Source organism: Ailuropoda melanoleuca, chromosome 4 (genome assembly GCF_002007445.2).
Source record: "Ailuropoda melanoleuca isolate Jingjing chromosome 4, ASM200744v2, whole genome shotgun sequence".
In the NCBI taxonomy this organism is placed as follows: Eukaryota; Metazoa; Chordata; class Mammalia; order Carnivora; family Ursidae; genus Ailuropoda; species Ailuropoda melanoleuca.
The window spans coordinates 136,021,706-136,038,171 of record NC_048221.1 but is presented as its reverse complement, the minus strand read 5'-3'; the positions used below and the strand labels follow the sequence as shown (position 1 = coordinate 136,038,171).

The 16,466-nt window shown below is 48.7% G+C and overlaps 1 protein-coding gene across 7 annotated transcripts in view; it reads left to right on the top strand.

The window, feature by feature from the left end:
• The window catches only part of LPIN1 (lipin 1), a 70,482-nt gene that overhangs the window by 11,640 nt on the left and 42,376 nt on the right, over positions 1 to 16,466 (top strand). For 3 of the 7 annotated variants that reach the window (XM_034659886.1, XM_034659884.1, XM_019803256.2), the window contains exons 2-6: positions 4,961 to 5,161; positions 6,082 to 6,177; positions 9,141 to 9,448; positions 11,414 to 11,539; positions 14,041 to 14,148. In XM_034659886.1, coding sequence (XP_034515777.1) covers positions 4,970 to 5,161; positions 6,082 to 6,177; positions 9,141 to 9,448; positions 11,414 to 11,539; positions 14,041 to 14,148 — 830 coding nt within the window. In that variant the 5' untranslated portion in view covers positions 4,961 to 4,969. Of the gene's footprint in view, positions 1 to 2,418; positions 2,603 to 4,960; positions 5,162 to 6,081; positions 6,178 to 9,140; positions 9,449 to 11,413; positions 11,540 to 14,040; positions 14,149 to 16,466 lie in introns of those variants that run through there. The other 4 variants (XM_034659888.1, XM_034659887.1, XM_034659889.1 and 1 more) reach the window with 2 other exon arrangements.

The window sequence follows — 16,466 nt, the reverse complement described above, 5'->3', positions numbered from 1 at the left end:
ACATATAAATAATTACAATATACCATATTCAATAAATAAATATCTATTTACATGTTTCTTAACCTCAGAATTGCTCTGAAAATCCACACCACAGTGTAGAGAGCTCTAGTTTGGCCAGGCAGAGGGTGTTTGTGAGGGTTAGCTTATCTCTCCTTGAAAAACATCTGGAATAGGTTGTGGAATCCTGTTTCATGTGATAAATGAAACCCCATCAGGGGAAGGAGCCATTTCGTGCCAGATGTTGCGATTGCAGTCAACAGATTGAAGAGTAATTTGGTATGGGGTGAATGCAGAGCTGGGACGTCCGAGCTGTGTAACCGGGTACGGAAGCATTTTGTTTTGTTCTTTATGGGTTGTACTGTGGTTACGCTGCAGGTAATTAAGATGCTTTCTTCTTCACGTGTTCCCCTCCCTGCTGGATCCTGTGACTTGGTGAACCCTGGGAGACGAGGGCAGTCGTGAGATTAACGGGCAGGTGCAGGGAGGTTCATGCAGCTCAGGCTGGTTTGTCTGGCTTATCTTTAGGTAAATCCGATTAGCTTCTTCCTTGAGCCTTTCCCTTCAAACAGAAGAGAGCACGTGAAATTGGGAGCTGGCATCCAGCTGGTCTAGTCTTGTATTCTTCCAGTATTTGCCCAGCACTTCTTTAGAAAACATCCTGGAAGAGCGGAGATGAAGAGCCATGCTTGCCCCCGACTTGCCTGTACCCCTCAGCCAAGCAGATGCAGGGCTGAACTGGGCACCCCCCTCCCCCAAAGGCCTGTCCCATGCCTCCTGGGCCCAAGCTAACGGTAGTAGCCTTCCTGAAATGAGTTCGGGTCAGTACAGCATTCTCCCTCAGCCCGTTTGCAATGATGGTAAAGTACATGTGACATAAATGGTTACTATCTTCATCATCTCTAAGTGTATATTTCAGTCCACTTCGTGTAAGCACGTTCACGGCTTGTGCCACCATCACCACCATCCAGCTCCAGCTTTTGTCCTCTCCCCAAGTGAAGCTCTAACCCATTAACCCCTCCCTTCCTCCCGCAGTCCCTGGTAATCTCCGTTCTACTTCCAGTTCCTAGGGCTTTCTGAGCTCTAGGTACTTCATAGAAGGAGAATCCTACGTACGGTATTTGTCCTTTTGTGACTGGCCCATTTCACTTAGCATGATGTCCTCTGGGTTTATCCATGTCGTATATATAACATATATCAGAATTTCCTTCCTTTTTAAGGCTGACTTGTAGCCCATTGTGTGTATGTATGACATTTTATTTATCTATTCATCCATCGATGGACACTTGGGTGGTTTCCACCTTTTAGCCATTGCGAGAACGCTTCTGTGAGCATGGGTGTGCAAATATCTCTTTGAGACCCTGCTTTCGGTTTTCTTGGGCATATATTTAGAAGTGGAATGGCTGGGTCATATGGTAATTCTATTTTTGATTTTCGGAGGAGATGTGTTCCGTACCGTTCCATACATAGCGCTGCACCATTTTGCATTCCTACCAACAGTGCACATGTGCTCCAGTTTTTTCCCAGCCTTGCCAACCCTCGCTTCTCCCTGTGCTTGAGGGAGTAGCCGTCCAGGTGGTCTCCTTTGTAAAAAAATGCTCAGCGGTCAGTTAAAGCAGCCCCTGTCCGTGTTGAGAGTTCCCGGGAGTGTATTGCCAGGTGGGGCCATGACCCTGTCATCATTTGTTAAGAATTATGGAACAGATGCCCTGCTTCCAAGAGGAGGCGTATTCAGATTTGCAAATAAGTTGTTCAGTAGAGGGAAGCTAAAGATAATCAAAGCAACTTCCAATTATTTGTGCTGGAAAACCTATCCCAGGCCGATCCCGTGGTGCGCACAGAGGAAGATCCCAGGACCAGGAATTGGGAAGGCAGAGTCCGGCTCCATCTCTGCGAGGTGGGGAGTGCTGCCCGTCCCTTCCCATTTCTGGCCTTATTTCTTTCAAATGAGGCTGTTGGAATAACAACCCCGGGTCCTGCCACCTCCGAAATCTTCAGATTCTGCTCAGTAACCTTGAATTGGTTCACTGACGGGGGAGGGATGCTCTGTTGTGAGGACAAGAGAGCAGAGCACCGTTCAGCGTGAATTATTAAAGATGCCCTTTCAGGCTTCATCCTGGGGCAGTCGGAGCTGGAATTGGATCTTGTGGGTCATCCGGGCCGACGTCCTTGTCTTACAGATAAGGGGCTGGGATGCAGACATGCAGTCACACCATCCAGTTACAAGCTTTCTCTTTGTTGTGACTACAATAGGTTGGCCAGCGAGGCCTCCAGGACTGCATGAGCAGCCGCAGGGGCACGCAGGGGCACGGGCGGGGGTTCGAGCCTCGCTGCAGGAGACGGTCACCTGTCACTCAGGGACCAGCGTGGCCCACAACTGAGGGCCGTGAAGTCAGGAGGGCGGCCGTGGAACCCAGGCCTGTACCTAGGGCGTTTGCTTCATTGCACTTTTTGCTTGTCCTTAGTTCACTGGTCTGAACGGCCTCGAACCTACAGCGTTGTTGTAGAAAATCACTGGAGCACGAGGTCATGTGGAAGCAATCGTACAAAAACATTGTTCATACCACTTGTGCGTAGCTGCTGAATTGGAGGTTTACCCCTCTTGGTAAGCACCGTAGGTTAAAATCTACATCGAACATTGATGTGATGGGTTTTTTTTTTTGTTTTTTTGTTTTTTTTTTTGTAAAATGATTCCCTATAAGAAGTATCAGGGTTCCTGGTACTTGGCTGGCTCAGACAGTAGAGCGTGCCACGCTTGATCTTGGGGTTGTGAGTTCAAGCCTCACATTGGGCACAAAGCTTACTAAAAAAAACCCCACAACAACAAAAAAATAAGTATCAGCGTTCCAAAGAATCCTTTTTTGCATTGTTCCTCTCTTCAGGAACTGTCTCCCCTGCCGTTTTGCATGAAGTTAGTTAGCTTGCACGACCACACAGACTTAGAAATTGCGTGATTTTCTGTTTTTGCATCCATGTGACTTGCGTTAGCAGTGGGAGCTGGACCGCCTGGCGCTGACTCCGTCTACGGGCGGCTGGCCTGCGCGCATCTCTGCTTGTGTCCACGGAGGTTCTGCTCGTCCCTCGTCTCAGGGAGTCGGGTACATTAGTCCACAGGGCATCATTTAAAATTGTAAAATGAGCCACTGAGGGCTTTCTTGTGTTGTTTCTAGGCTTTATCATTGCTTTTAGGGCTCTGGCCTCTTCTAACTCAGCCTTGAATCAGCGGTTTGTGTTTGCCCACTGCGTGCAGGGCTCTTGACCAATCACCTGTGAGCCTCAGTTTCCTTATTTGTAAAGCAGGGGTGCTAATATCACTCTGCTTATGTCATAGGGGTTGAGGTGAGGCTTATGAAAGGTAGTTTTTGGTTTTTAACTTGCAAAGATAAGGCTTGATACTTGACCTCAAAGACAATCTGGCTTCGCCAAGTGACAGGAAAACCACACGGCAAAATAGAGAGCCAGCCGAGCGAGAAAGTTCACAGAACCAAACTGTGCAGACGGGTCAGGGACAGGTGTGCATACGCAAGGTGGTGGTCGCTGGATCATCGTCAGGGGCCCGAGGTGGCTGGGGTCAACATGGTCCCTCACACCCCCATGTAGGGTAGGTAGTCGCCTTGAAGAATCAGGGGTGATGGTTGGGAGAGAAGGTGAGGTCTTGGGACCCAGCAATTGGAAGTCACAACGTGCAGACCTTTCATGCTCAGGTGGTGTCCTCTGGAGGCCACTGGTGTTAAGTGCACAGAGAGGAGAGGGGAGCAGCTTCGACTGGGCCAGCGCGTGAGTGCAGCTAAGCTGGGGAAGAAGGGACCTGAGGGCTGGCAAGAAGGGAACCCCAAGCGAGCTGCACCCAGAGGCAGGTACCCTGAGTGAGGGCAGACACCTCTGAGGACGGGCACCTCCGAGGGCAGGAGGCCCAGTGAGGCAGGGCAAGGAGGAGCGAGTGGCGGAGGAGGGCTGCAGGGTTGGCCCTTGTGGGCCGTGGGCCAGTCTGAGGTGTCTAAGTCCCATCAGGACACATGACCCGGTCAGACCGTGGAACCGGCGGGTGGTCTCTGCTGAGGTGGGCAGTCAGGCAGGTGAGGACGGGCACCAAGGCGGTTGTGGGAGCCAGAGCTGTGGAAAGAGGGCCAGAGCATGGCGCCCGCTCACTGTGGGTCCTCTGGCCCCAAGCATCTCTCCAACCGTCCCTTCACCTCCATTTCCTCTTTACTGCCTCGTTTCAGGCTGGCATCATCAACAGCCACCGCTTAGTGTTCCGGCCTTCTGTCTCTTTCTTGCCAGCCTGTACATTTTTACAATGATGCTTTTTTGAAATCCTGGATCAAATCATCATTTTCTTGTTCCCGAGTCTGCAGTGGCTTCACGTTGCCACTGAGAAATGTCCGGACCTCCCAGCGTGGCTTGAACTCTCCATCCTTACCTGCATCTTCTCTGTGGCGGGCCCAGTCCCTCCTGCCGGGCTCTTGTGCACCTGTCCCTGCTGGCGTCTGCCCTCCTCCCCGCCTCCCCCAGCTGTGGCCCCTTCTGTTGACTTAAACCAGACGGAGCACCACTGACATACATTTCAGTTCCTTCGTGAGCCTTTGAGTCCCTTCAGGGGATAGGGACTTGGTCTTTTTATTTCGGTGTCGCCAGCGCCAGGCTGTGTGCGTAGAGTAGACACCGGATGTTTGCTGCGTGGTCTTCAGTTGATTAGCTGGGCAGACACACCGAAGCGGAGCCCACGTTTCCCCTGGAGCCGCCGTGGGGCAGAATCTGATTAGGGAGACCGAGACCAGGATGGAAATTGTTCAAAATAAAAGTCAGTTTTTTTCCTTCTCAAGTAATAATAGTCATTTTTTTTTTTTCAACTGATGTTCTTGAATACCTTCTCTATTTGGCATGGTGGACTGGCTTCATCTGGACTGGCTTCAGAGAGATGACCTCTGAATTAACTGGTCGCGGGTCTGTCTCTGTTTTCTAGACTCAAACCATGAATTACGTGGGGCAGTTGGCGGGCCAGGTGTTTGTCACCGTGAAGGAACTCTACAAGGGGCTGAATCCTGCCACCCTGTCCGGATGCATCGATATCATCGTTGTCCGCCAGCCCAACGGGAGCCTCCAATGCTCCCCTTTCCACGTGCGCTTTGGGAAGATGGGGGTCCTGCGTTCCCGAGAGAAAGTGGTAAGAGCATAGGACCCGGCGACCTGGGGTGCAGGTTCTCTCTTTAGAGAAAATCATCGTATTTCTGTCTTTGAAGATTTTATTTATTTGAGAGAGAGCGAGCAAGTGAACATGAGTTGAGGGGGAGCATAGGAGAGGGAGAAGCAGGCTCCCCACTGAGCAGGGAGCCTGATGTGGGGCTTGATCCCAGGACCCTGAGATCATGACCTGAGCCAAAGGCAGACGCTTCACCGACGGAGCCACCCAGGTGCCCCTCGTGTTTCTGGCTTTAGACAGAATTTTAGACCTCTGTAGCTGTGGCTTCACGCTGGAAAGGGCTGGCCACTGAACTGACAAGTACTAACTCAAATTGTGTTAAATTATTCCAAAATATAGGGGCAGAAATCAACTACTTATTAAGCTCGTGGGTGGTGTGAGTCACAAATTCAGGCCAAGTGCAGCAGGGCTAGTTTTTCTCTGCCTCTGCCGTCTGGAGGCTCAGCTGGAAGACCCACTGTAAAGATACGCTCACTCACGTGGCCGGGGCTCCTGGCCGGGCTCTCAGCTGAGGCTGTCGGCCAGGACACCTACACCTGGGCTCTCCGTGTGGCCCGGGTGGCCGCACAACATGGCAGCTGGATGCAGGCTGAGTCTCTACAGACGAAAGGAGCCGGGGTGGGGGGTGACCCGCGTTCTTCTGACCTGGCTGCTTCAGTTCTGTAGAGCTATTTCTGCAGCGCTCTGCTGGCTGGGCGATCGCAAGCGTTCCTGGGCGCGGGGTCGGGGGTGGGGGCAAATAGACACCATTTCTGATGGGTTGGTTGATTGAGATGTGGAATTGTGCGATCATTTTGGGATGCGTGTGATTAAAGGATGCCTGTGTAAAGACATGGCCTCCCCCGTGAGGTTTCCTGTTTTAGCGAAGTCTGTTTTTCCTTCAGGTTGACATAGAAATCAACGGGGAATCCGTGGATTTGCACATGAAATTGGGAGATAACGGAGAAGCATTTTTTGTTCAAGAGACTGATAACGATCAGGTAAGGAAGGCTGGGTGGCCACTGTGACTTCCTAGTTTTGAATTTTGAGCAACGCTTATCTAGAGGACCCAGCGGAAGTTTGTGCAGAGAAGTACTGCTGGAGCCGGGTGGTATAGACCATCCAGCAGAGCAGCATGGCTGTTGACCTGAACTAGGGATCTGTGAGCCCGACAGGGTGGGGGCGTGCCGTGTCCAAGACTCAGCAGCCCTGGCCTGCTTCCGCGCGCTCACTGTTTCCAGGGAGACAGGAACCGAATCACATCTGAGCTGTTGCCCAGAGCACACGGGTTATACCAGCGTGTCGAATCTCAGAGGGCTCCATGTTTGAATTTTGGGTAGTGAGTGACCAAATCACTTTGATTTTTCATTATTTAAAAAACTTTTAACAGTTCTATTAAGATACAGTTTGTGTACCATACAATTTCTCTGTTTCAAGTATACAATTCAGTGGTTTTGAGATATGTTACCACGTCGATTTTAGGACACTTTTCATCACCCCAAAAAGAAACCCTGTGTCTTTCAGCTGTCACTTACCTATCCCCAGGCCCCCACCCCGTCACCTTCCTGCGCCCTCAGTAGCCATTCTTTTACTTTCCGTTTCTCTAGATTTCCCTATTCTGAACTTTCACACAAATGTAGTCCTAAGTGTGTTGTCATTTAGGCCTGGCTGCTTTGACTTCTGATGTCGTCAGGGCTCACCCACACAGGAGCCGGGCTCAGGACTTCACTCCTGTGCAAGGCTGATTGTTGTCGCCCGTTGTATCCGCCCACCACATTTGTTTACCCTTCCGTGGGTTCATGGACATCTGGGTTGTGTCTGCCTTTTTGGCTGTTACGAATCACGCCGCTGTGAGCAGTCCCGTGCGAGATATCGTGTGGACATCTGCTGTTATTTCTCTGGGCTGCATACCCCGGAATAGAACGGCTGCGTCCCGTGGTGGCTGTGTTCAGTGTTGGAGGAACTGGCGGACTGTCGTCCAGAGCGGCCGCTCTGTTTGATGGTCCCTCCAGTGGTGCGTGAGCTTCTGATTGGCCCACATCCTCAACGACACTTGCCCGCAGACCTCCCTGCTGACTGACGGTGTGGAGCGTCTTTTCATGGGCTGGCTGGCCGTTTGTATTTGTTCTTCGGAGAAATGTCTATTCAGACCTTTTTGTAATTGGGTTTTTGTCTTTTTATTATTGATTTGTTATGTATGTCTTGTCACGTTCTTGATGGTGTCCTTTGAAGCACAGAACTTTTTACGCTTTGATGAAGTCTAGTTTATCTGCTTTTTTTTCTTTTCTTTTGTGGCTTCTGCTTTTGGCGTCATATCTAAGAATCCTTTGCCAAATCCAGGGTCATGAAGATTCACTCCTATGTTTTCTTCTAAGATAAACCACTTTTTTACTCTTTCCTTCTTTGAGAAAGCCACGTGGAAGGGACCCTGTGTTGTGATTCCTCAAGAAAATCCACTTAGACTAGCTCCTTTACGGGAAGATGGCGTGATTCAAAGGGAACAGCTCTGAATAGCTCCAGGCTGAAAATGAACGCCCATAGTTTCAGTTTCAGAATAAAACTGTCCCAGGCTTGTCTTCTTTTTGGTCTCCCCAAAGGTGTGACATAACATCTTTGTGCCCCCATCTTCTGTAATTACCCCTTCTGTAATTACTTCCCTATTCAAAGGGAAGGCTCTGAGAATCATTCACTTGCAATTATTAATTCTTTCCATCTCAAACGGATACTTGCCTTTTAAATTTCTGTTGTCCCTTAGCTGTGGACAGATTTTACGCTTTCAGAGTTGGAGAGCATCTTCGGTGAGGCTTCCGTGGAAGCTGCAGGATCTCGGGCCTGCTCTGCTGGCCTTAAGGGTGCCTGGTGGCAGGACGGGGCTTCGGAGACCAGAGTATGTCCTGCCCCTTACGCATGCCCCTGGCTACCCCAGATTGCCCCAGGATGCAGTCCCCCTCCGCTTGTGGAGGTCTGCCCCTTCCCTATCCAGTCTGTGGACCCTTCTTTGCTCTTAACCCCATGTCAGCACTGTTGGCTTTTCTTCTTCGTTTGGCCCGTTGAGCCACTGGGTGAGATGACCTCTCACCTCCCAGCCTAAGGCTTGGTCTCTCAGACATTCTTTATATACCTGCAGCACCTTGGGTGTTCTCAAATCCACTGTGGAGGGTCAGCAGCGGGCTTCTGTTTCTCTCTTCTCCTTTGTGTATGTCCTTTACTTCTTGTTACTCAGTGTCTCATAATAAGTCATTAATAAAATGATTGTTACAGTTTTTAAAAAACTGGTAAATCATTATTAAACAACTTAAATGGACAGGCCATGTATTTTTTTCTTTTGTTTTTAAGAAGAGAGTTGGTATCTAATTAATCAACAGCCATATACCTGGATGGGCTCTGGTGTAGGCAGGCAAATATTGGGGGGCTGTGAGCTGTGTTTTTGTTTTTAATTACTATCATCTTAATTCAGTGCACATTTAAAAATGCATACACATTCTCTTTTACATGCAAACACATGCACGCACGCACACATACACACACCCCACCACACACACTCACCATCCTCACACCTACACACCCATACCCGCCCACACTCACCCACCCGCACACACTGAAATGCAAAACTGAGTCCAGTCCCAGGTAATGTGATGACTCAAAGCTCGTATTTTCCCTCTTTACTTTGGATATTTCAAACACAGTTGACTTTGGGTGGCCTGAAATCACTCATTGCCTTGCTTTGTTACCATTATGAAAATGGAAGATTCAGTAGAAAATGGCACTGAATGTACTGTTGACTTCATGGTCGGTACTAGGCCTCCAGCCTGCGGTGGCTGTGATCGTCAGTGCCCCCCGCCCCGCGTGGCTCTCCCCAGGGGCACTCGTGCTCCTTAAAGGAACACCAGCTGGCCTTTGGCACCGCCCTGCTCCTTAAACCCAAATTAGCGAGACTCTTTGAAAACTCTTTTCTGTCCTTTAGGAAGTGATCCCCATGTACCTGGCCACCTCCCCTATCCTGTCGGAGGGAGCCTCACGCATGGAGTGCCAGCTGAAAAGGAGCTCTGTAGACAGGATCAGAAACCTGGACCCCAACGCGTCAGCCCAGGCCTTACCTCCCAGTGAGGCCTCTTCCAGCAGCTCTTTAGTGAAGAAGAGAAGGAAAAGGAGGAGAAAGTCCCAGCTGGACACCTTGAAAAGAGATGACAACACGAACACATCTGAGGATGAGGACATGTTTCCCATCGAGATGAGCTCGGACGACCAGGCCGACCCGCTGGACGGCAGTAGGTAAATGCGCGTGAAAGGCGGGATCTGTGTCGGGGTCGGGCGTGTTCATTCTTTGAGATGATTCTTACAAACTCGTTTTTCCCCCCAGTATTCCTTCTTCTTTTATTTTTTTTTTAAAGATTTTATTTATTTATTAGAGCGAGCGAGCAGGAGCAGGGGGGAGGGGCAGAGGGAGAGAGAGAGGGAGAAGCAGACTCCCTGCTGAGCAGGGAGCCTGACGTGGGACCTGAGCCGAAGGCAGACGCTTAACCGGCTGAGCCCCCCAGGCACCCCAGTATTCCTTATTCTTACGTGAAAGCATTTTACACTGAGTTTTAGAACATGGACCCAGCCTCAAGGAGCGTAACGATGTGAGGGAGCTTACCTTACACGGCAGGTGGTAGACCCGACCTCCTCGTCTGGTCGCTTCAGCATCCAGGACGGAACCAAGGGACAGAGAAGTGAGCAAACTACTTCTTCACGCACAAAACCGTTGTTTCAGGGCCTGCTTGCTCTTATTTGGGCCCCGACTGTAGACCCGGCCATCGGGCTGATGTGTGGCTGGGGACTGATCTGTGACAGCCTTCAGGTTACAAGTACATGTGGAATGTGACCAGTTTTCTCTCCAAGCAGACTTTTCCTTTGCAGTGTTGACTGGGCCCGAGGTTTCGTGCTCGTCTTGCTCAACTTTCCTTTGCTTTTAACAGGGTGGTGAAATTCAGTTTCTGCGTTATTACTATTTTAGTGAAAATGGCGTTTTGAAAGACAAAACTCCTGTATAAAGTATACTTGGTATTTCAGATCTTTATGTAATTCAGTGTATTTTTGGAGGGGGGGAGGTGGAGGGGCAGAGGAAGAGAGAGAGAATCTCGAGCAGACTCCCTGACGAGCGCAGAGCCCAACACGGGTCTCGATCCCACAGCCCTGAGATCAGGCTGTGAGGTGAAATCAAGAGTCAGGAGCTTAACCGACTGAGCCACCCAGGCGCTCCTAAAATTCAGTATAATTTTTGGTAATTATTTTTGTATCTTGTTAACATAAACAAGGGATGGGGCGCCTGGGTGGCACAGCAGTTAAGCGTCTGCCTCCGGCTCAGGGCGTGATCCTGGAGTTATGGGATCGAGCCCCACATCGGGCTCCTCTGCTATGAGCCTGCTTCTTGTCCCACTCCCCCTGCTTGTGTTCCCTCTCTCGTTGGCTGTCTCTATCTCTGTTGAATAAATAAATAAAAAATCTTAAAAAAAAAAAACAAACCATAAACAAGGGATAAGGAACATCAGGAGTAACCGTCTGCTTCATTATTCAAAATAGGACCCCTCCCCCCGCCGGCTAAAAATACAGGCAAATTGGCAATGTCACTTTTCCTAACTATAGCCTCTGATCTGCTGTAGGCTCCAGAACGGGTGGTCGGGCTTATTATAGATGCCATCCCTGCATGGCTTTTAATTCCAGAACTTAGTGAGGGATATTACAGGGAACGTCCAAAGTACGGACAGATGGCCTCTGTCTGACTGAAAGAGTGCATCTTATTGTTCTAATGAATGCATTCTACCTGAAACAAGGCACATCTGCAGTCGTTTTGTCATTATAAGATTCATTTGGTTTATATCCTTTGTTTATTCTGCCAGAGGAAGCATTATCTGTGTCTGGTCATTCAGATACTTCGCAGCCCCGCCCGCGCATAGCAAGACTTTTTCAGCCTCCTGGGCCCCATCTTAGGGCTGCAGCGTGCACGTCCCTCAGTCCAGGTGTTTGAGTACAGTCATTTTACGTGTATAATCCAGCCAAAGCATGAACACGTTTATGTGTGTCTGTGTCTCACGTTTTCCCTCTCCACTGCCTGGAATATGCCAGGGTAGGGTCAGAAAGAGGCCACGTTCATCTACAAAGAACTTAGACATAATCAAGATAAAAGGGAAACTTGCCTTTACTGTGAATCTATCACTAATAATTCTTTGACTTTAGTCTTTTCTTTTTTTCCTCCAGAACTCTTCCTAGTGATATACCCGCATTCCAAGAAGATGTTTCTAAGGAAAGCCCTTCCCCCATCATGACTTACCCTCAGTCAGCATCGTACCCTAATTCTGATAGAGAGTGGTCACCCAGCGCTAGGTAAGTGTGTCTGTTCGCCCACCCCGGTCTGAAGCATTTAAAGTCAGTTACAGGAAGCGCGTCTAACAAAATATAAGTAAAAAGGGAAAAAAATGCAGTTTAGAGGAGGCGGTACAGATCAGGATTGAAAAAGGACATGTGCAGACCATAAACTTCTGATACCGTAATCAAACTGCAAATCTAGCTTCTCGCAGGTGACCTTGAAAGAAAAACCACTCCAGTTGCTCAGTGCTAATTGTCAGCAGGAGAAAATAGGTGGCGGAACCTTTCTTGACATTCAAGCACGATTCGGGAACACAGCCATTCCCTCGGGAGCCCCAAGGTGGTTCTGGGCTGTTAGAATGACGCCTTCTCCCCATGCTTAACCCCTTCTGCTGAATTCAGGAATATTTATTTCCCTGAAAAGAACTCTGACATTGCCCTAGAATCGGGTATTAACTTGGGAGAACCAGACCTGCTCAGTGTGCGGATTGGCGTCCTGAAGACCCCAGAAACTTTTAGTCAGTGAGACTTCTGAGAATATGTGAGCCCTTTGGAGCACTTCTTAGAAGAACTGGGGAGGGGAAAACTGAGTGTTCTCAGCAGGGATGGTATCACCCCTTTTGGGACAAAAATTGGTTCTTGGGCAGCAAAGAATTCTTAGATATTATCAAGGTTTGTGGCCTCCACGGGGCCTCACACATAAGCAGATCCAGAGCCCATCTGTGGTGTGAAAGTTTCACAGTAGAGGGAGGACCATGGCGGCGGGGAAGCCTCACCTGTCCAGGGGTGCGCTAACAGTGAAGAGGTTGAGAAACACCGATCTTAGTGACAGGGACACCTTGGATTCTTCTTCTTCTTTTTTTTTTTTTTAAGTTTTTTTTATTCATTTATTTGAGAGAGAGAGTGCAAGTGAGAGAGCACCAGCAGGGGGAGCAGCAGGCAGAGTGAGAAGCAGGCTCCCTGCTGAGCGAGGAGCCCGATGTGGGGCTTGATCCCAGGACCCCGGGATCATGGCCTGAGCCGAAGGCAGACGCTTCACCGACTGAGCCACCCAGGCTCCCCAACCTTGGATCATTCTTGTTCCTCATGTTTTAGCTGTACTTGTTTGCAGGGGAAGTGTGGGAACCCTGCTGCAAGGGCTCCCCGCCTAAAGCCAGAGTCCTCCCAACACCACTCCTCCTTCCAGTGTCACCAGAGTGATCTCGCCAATGGGACAGCACAGTGAGCAGTGTGCACTGGAGTCTGAGAGAACTAGATAGGCCCCGTGCCTGGTTCCAGCCGGGACCAGGACAGCCAGTGTTAGTCTGCCGGGTGGGGCTGGGGGCCTGGGAGCTGTCCTCATGGAGGCCTGTCTGCAGACCTGCCCCGTGTAATAGAAACAGGATGCTAGCCCCCTAGGACATTTACAGTCTTCTAGCAGCCATCCTTAGAGGGTAAAAAGCAAAACTGAGAAAGCTAACTTTGATGAGCGAGTTCCTTTGACCCAGCATATCCAAAATATCATCAAGTCGTTTTCACGAAGTTCTTAATGAGATAGTGCACGTTCTTGTTTTCATACTAAGTGTTTGAGATCATTGTGTATGTCACATGTAAGGACCTCCTCGGTTTGGACGTGTCACACTTCATGTGCTCGATAGCCACGTGCCGCTGGTGGACACGTTATACGTAGACAGTGCAGATATTAGGCCTTTCTGGAACCTCCCACAGCCTCTCCCTTAGGTCTTTTGAAAGGCACCCTAAGGTGAGAAAAAGACGGTACTTTAGGAAGAAAATTACGTGGGGATGGTTAGAAACCACTATTAGGTTGAAAAATCTATTCAAACACTCTACATTAATTTTAAGAGTTTCAAATAAATGTTTAAAACACAACCCTGGGGGTGCCTGATCCTGGCGTTCTGGGATCGAGCCCCACATCAGGCTCCTCCACTGGGAGCCTGCTTCTTCCTCTCCCACTCCCCCTGCCTGTGTTCCCTCTCTCGCTGGCTGTCTCTGTCAAATAAATAAATAAAATCTTTAAAAAAAAAATACAAAACACAACCCTGGATATGTTCCCCTGTCTTTCATGTTTTGCTGTATGAATCCAGAACAGCGACCGTGTCAGATCTTGTGGGTCTGACTGTTGTCAGATGCAATGACAAATTAGGATAAATAGATACATTTCCATACTTGGAATTATGTATTTTCTTTAAAGAGACAACTGGCAGCAGAAACGATCCGCTCTTTAGAGAATGTAGTTTGATTAAGCACTAAATTCTGACCAGAGAACAACAATCTTCGATAGCCATATGGATGAAATAGAAAGTGAAATGAGTTTTTGGCAGTTTCCTGTTCTTGTGGTTCAAAAAACTCATGTTGATTTCTGAGTGATTTCAACAGAGTGTTCTGCTGTTATCAGATGTCTAAGTACGTTCATTTTCTTACGAATGTTATTAGGCAGAGTAGTCAAAGAATTTATATGAAGTTTAATTTAATTGACCTTTGATTTTTCTTTCTTTTAATGTGTATCACGTGGTTTCCAGTAGCCCGATAGATTGCCAAAGGACTGCTGCCCGCCTGGCAGTTGCGGCCGAGGGAGGCCTTTCTAGCTCTTGCCCTCCACAGTCTTCCCACTTCCATACTTCGGAAAGGTAGAGGGGCTCTTTTCCCCACTTGGATGTCTTCGATAATAAAAATCGTGATCTAACTCTTACAAGTCTGTGTACCATTGACCAAATTACTTGTACAGAAAACACATAGAGACCGTATAAGTGAAACCTTCGATCTAACTCTTACAAATCTACTCGACTAACCAAATAACTTCTGAAGAAAATACATAGAGATGATTATTTTCCTTTGATTTTAAGCATTTGTAGATAATTAGATTTTTTTCCATAACTAAATTTGATTCCCTGGAAATTATGGCCAAGCATAGAGTCCTTCCTAAGTTTGTGGAGTGCTTTGCAAAACAGAATAATGAAATAAAAATTGGTAATATGATCTTTGCTTTGTGTCTAGGGTTGTTCAACAAATAAGTTTATAAGATCTTTCGTATAAGGGGAGTTATAACTCTTTAAATAGCTTCTTAGACCATCTGAATAATGGAATCCTATTTCCACGGCATTTCGGGCATGGAGTTTTGCAGCGTAGTGCAGGGTGCATCTTAGGGGTTAGGACCATGGGTTTGTATTTTCCTCCGATGCCGTGGTCGGAGGTTCCTGCCTCCATTCCCTCCGTGTTACCTACACTCCGAGCTACATGATTTGTAAACTTTAACAATGAGGCTCTGATTGAGTTCTACACGGGAAACTGCTTTTCTTTTTGATTAAAGAGCCAAGTCTCAGGGTGTACTTCATTTGGGGGTTACAGGCACAGGGGAAGGGCCGTTTTGAAAGGAGGTGAACTAAGCTGTGTAAACTTGCCTAAGTGGGACTGGCAAAATCCTGAAAACTATTATGTGGTTGATAAATGCATTATTTACGAAAACCAATCACGGACCTTGTAAGCTTACTTTTTTGAACAACCCTTGACCTTAAAAGTCTAATGTTTGGTAATGGGAGACTTTGGAACCACCATCTTTCTCAGGAATCCCACCCAGCACCGGGAATCTTTTCCCCGACTCACCTTCTGTCTGTCCGAATTCCGCAGAACGTGTGCGTGTATTTGCGTACAGGATCCTTTGGACACAGGCTGGTCTTGCCCATGTGCCGCCATTTATCACAGTGGCGTGTCGGGCCTGAGAGGTGGGACTCCTAGCTCAGGACTTCCACACGGGGCTCGTTTCTCTATGAGTGAGTGTGCAAACCTGAATACGTCTGTGGAAACCTAGGGCTTGTGGTGTTTCTCAAAGGAGCGGAATAGCAGGAGATCTGGCGTTGGGGCCACGGGAGACCTGTGTTGAGCATCTGCCTTCTCCTAGAGCAAGGGTTGGCTAACTGCAGTCAGTGGGCCAACCGCAGCCCCCCATCTGTTCTCGTGGTTTTATGGGACTACAGCCAGTTTGTTCACGTATCGTCTGTGGCTGCCCTTGTGCTCCCGTGGCAGAACTGTGCACTTCTGACAGAGATCGCATAACCTGCAAAGCTGGACGTACTCGATCTCTGCCTTTCACAGGCAAAGTTTGCTGACCCCCTACTCCAGAGCAAGCTCTGTCTGAAGGGCTTTACTGACTTTCGTGTGGGGGGGCGGGGGGTAAGACAATTCATCGTTCCACAAAATAGAAATTGTATTTTATGTGGTAAAATATAGCAGGAGCTTCTTAAACCAGTGATTTGAGATTTGGGTGCAATGCTGTTGAGGGTAGGAAGCCAATTGCAGTGGACTTTTTCTGTGAGGACTCTGGAGAAAAAATGGATTCAGGTCACGGTTGTAGGCACACTGGAGGCCACAACAGCCCCCGCCCTTGCACATTTCACTGATATCGAATATATAATTGTGGACACAGCAGTGCCAGAAAAGCAGTGACCCTTTGGAGAAAAGCATAATTACAGGACTAGAGGGAGCAAGAGAGGTTGGGAGGTGATGAACACTTAACCACCTAGATGTATGGGGCTCGCAGTCTTCCTCCTGTGGGACCACTTCCCATAGGGTGGAAGAGGCTGTGTGTGTGTGTGTGTGTGTGTGTGTGTTGGGAGAGTGTCCCATTGTACACACTGCCACGATGCACTGTCTCGGGGTCCTCCTGAAATACAGCGTGAGGGCTGCACTGTAGCCACGTACCACGTGGATGGTTTGGTGGGCAGTGGGCACCATGGGTGACGAACCAGCCTCTGAGCACCTCGGTGTGAAATGGAGGAGAGAGAGAGAGCAGTCTCTTTGGTCCAAATGGCTCAGCTGAAGAGATCTGGGACTAATTTAGCCATTAAGGGTCCCTGTTGGTTTGGTATGTTAGGTTTCATGTAGGGCTGCTCCTTGTCCTGACAGGAAACTGTATTCAGCTGGAGTTGAAATCTAACTCAGTCTGTGAGGC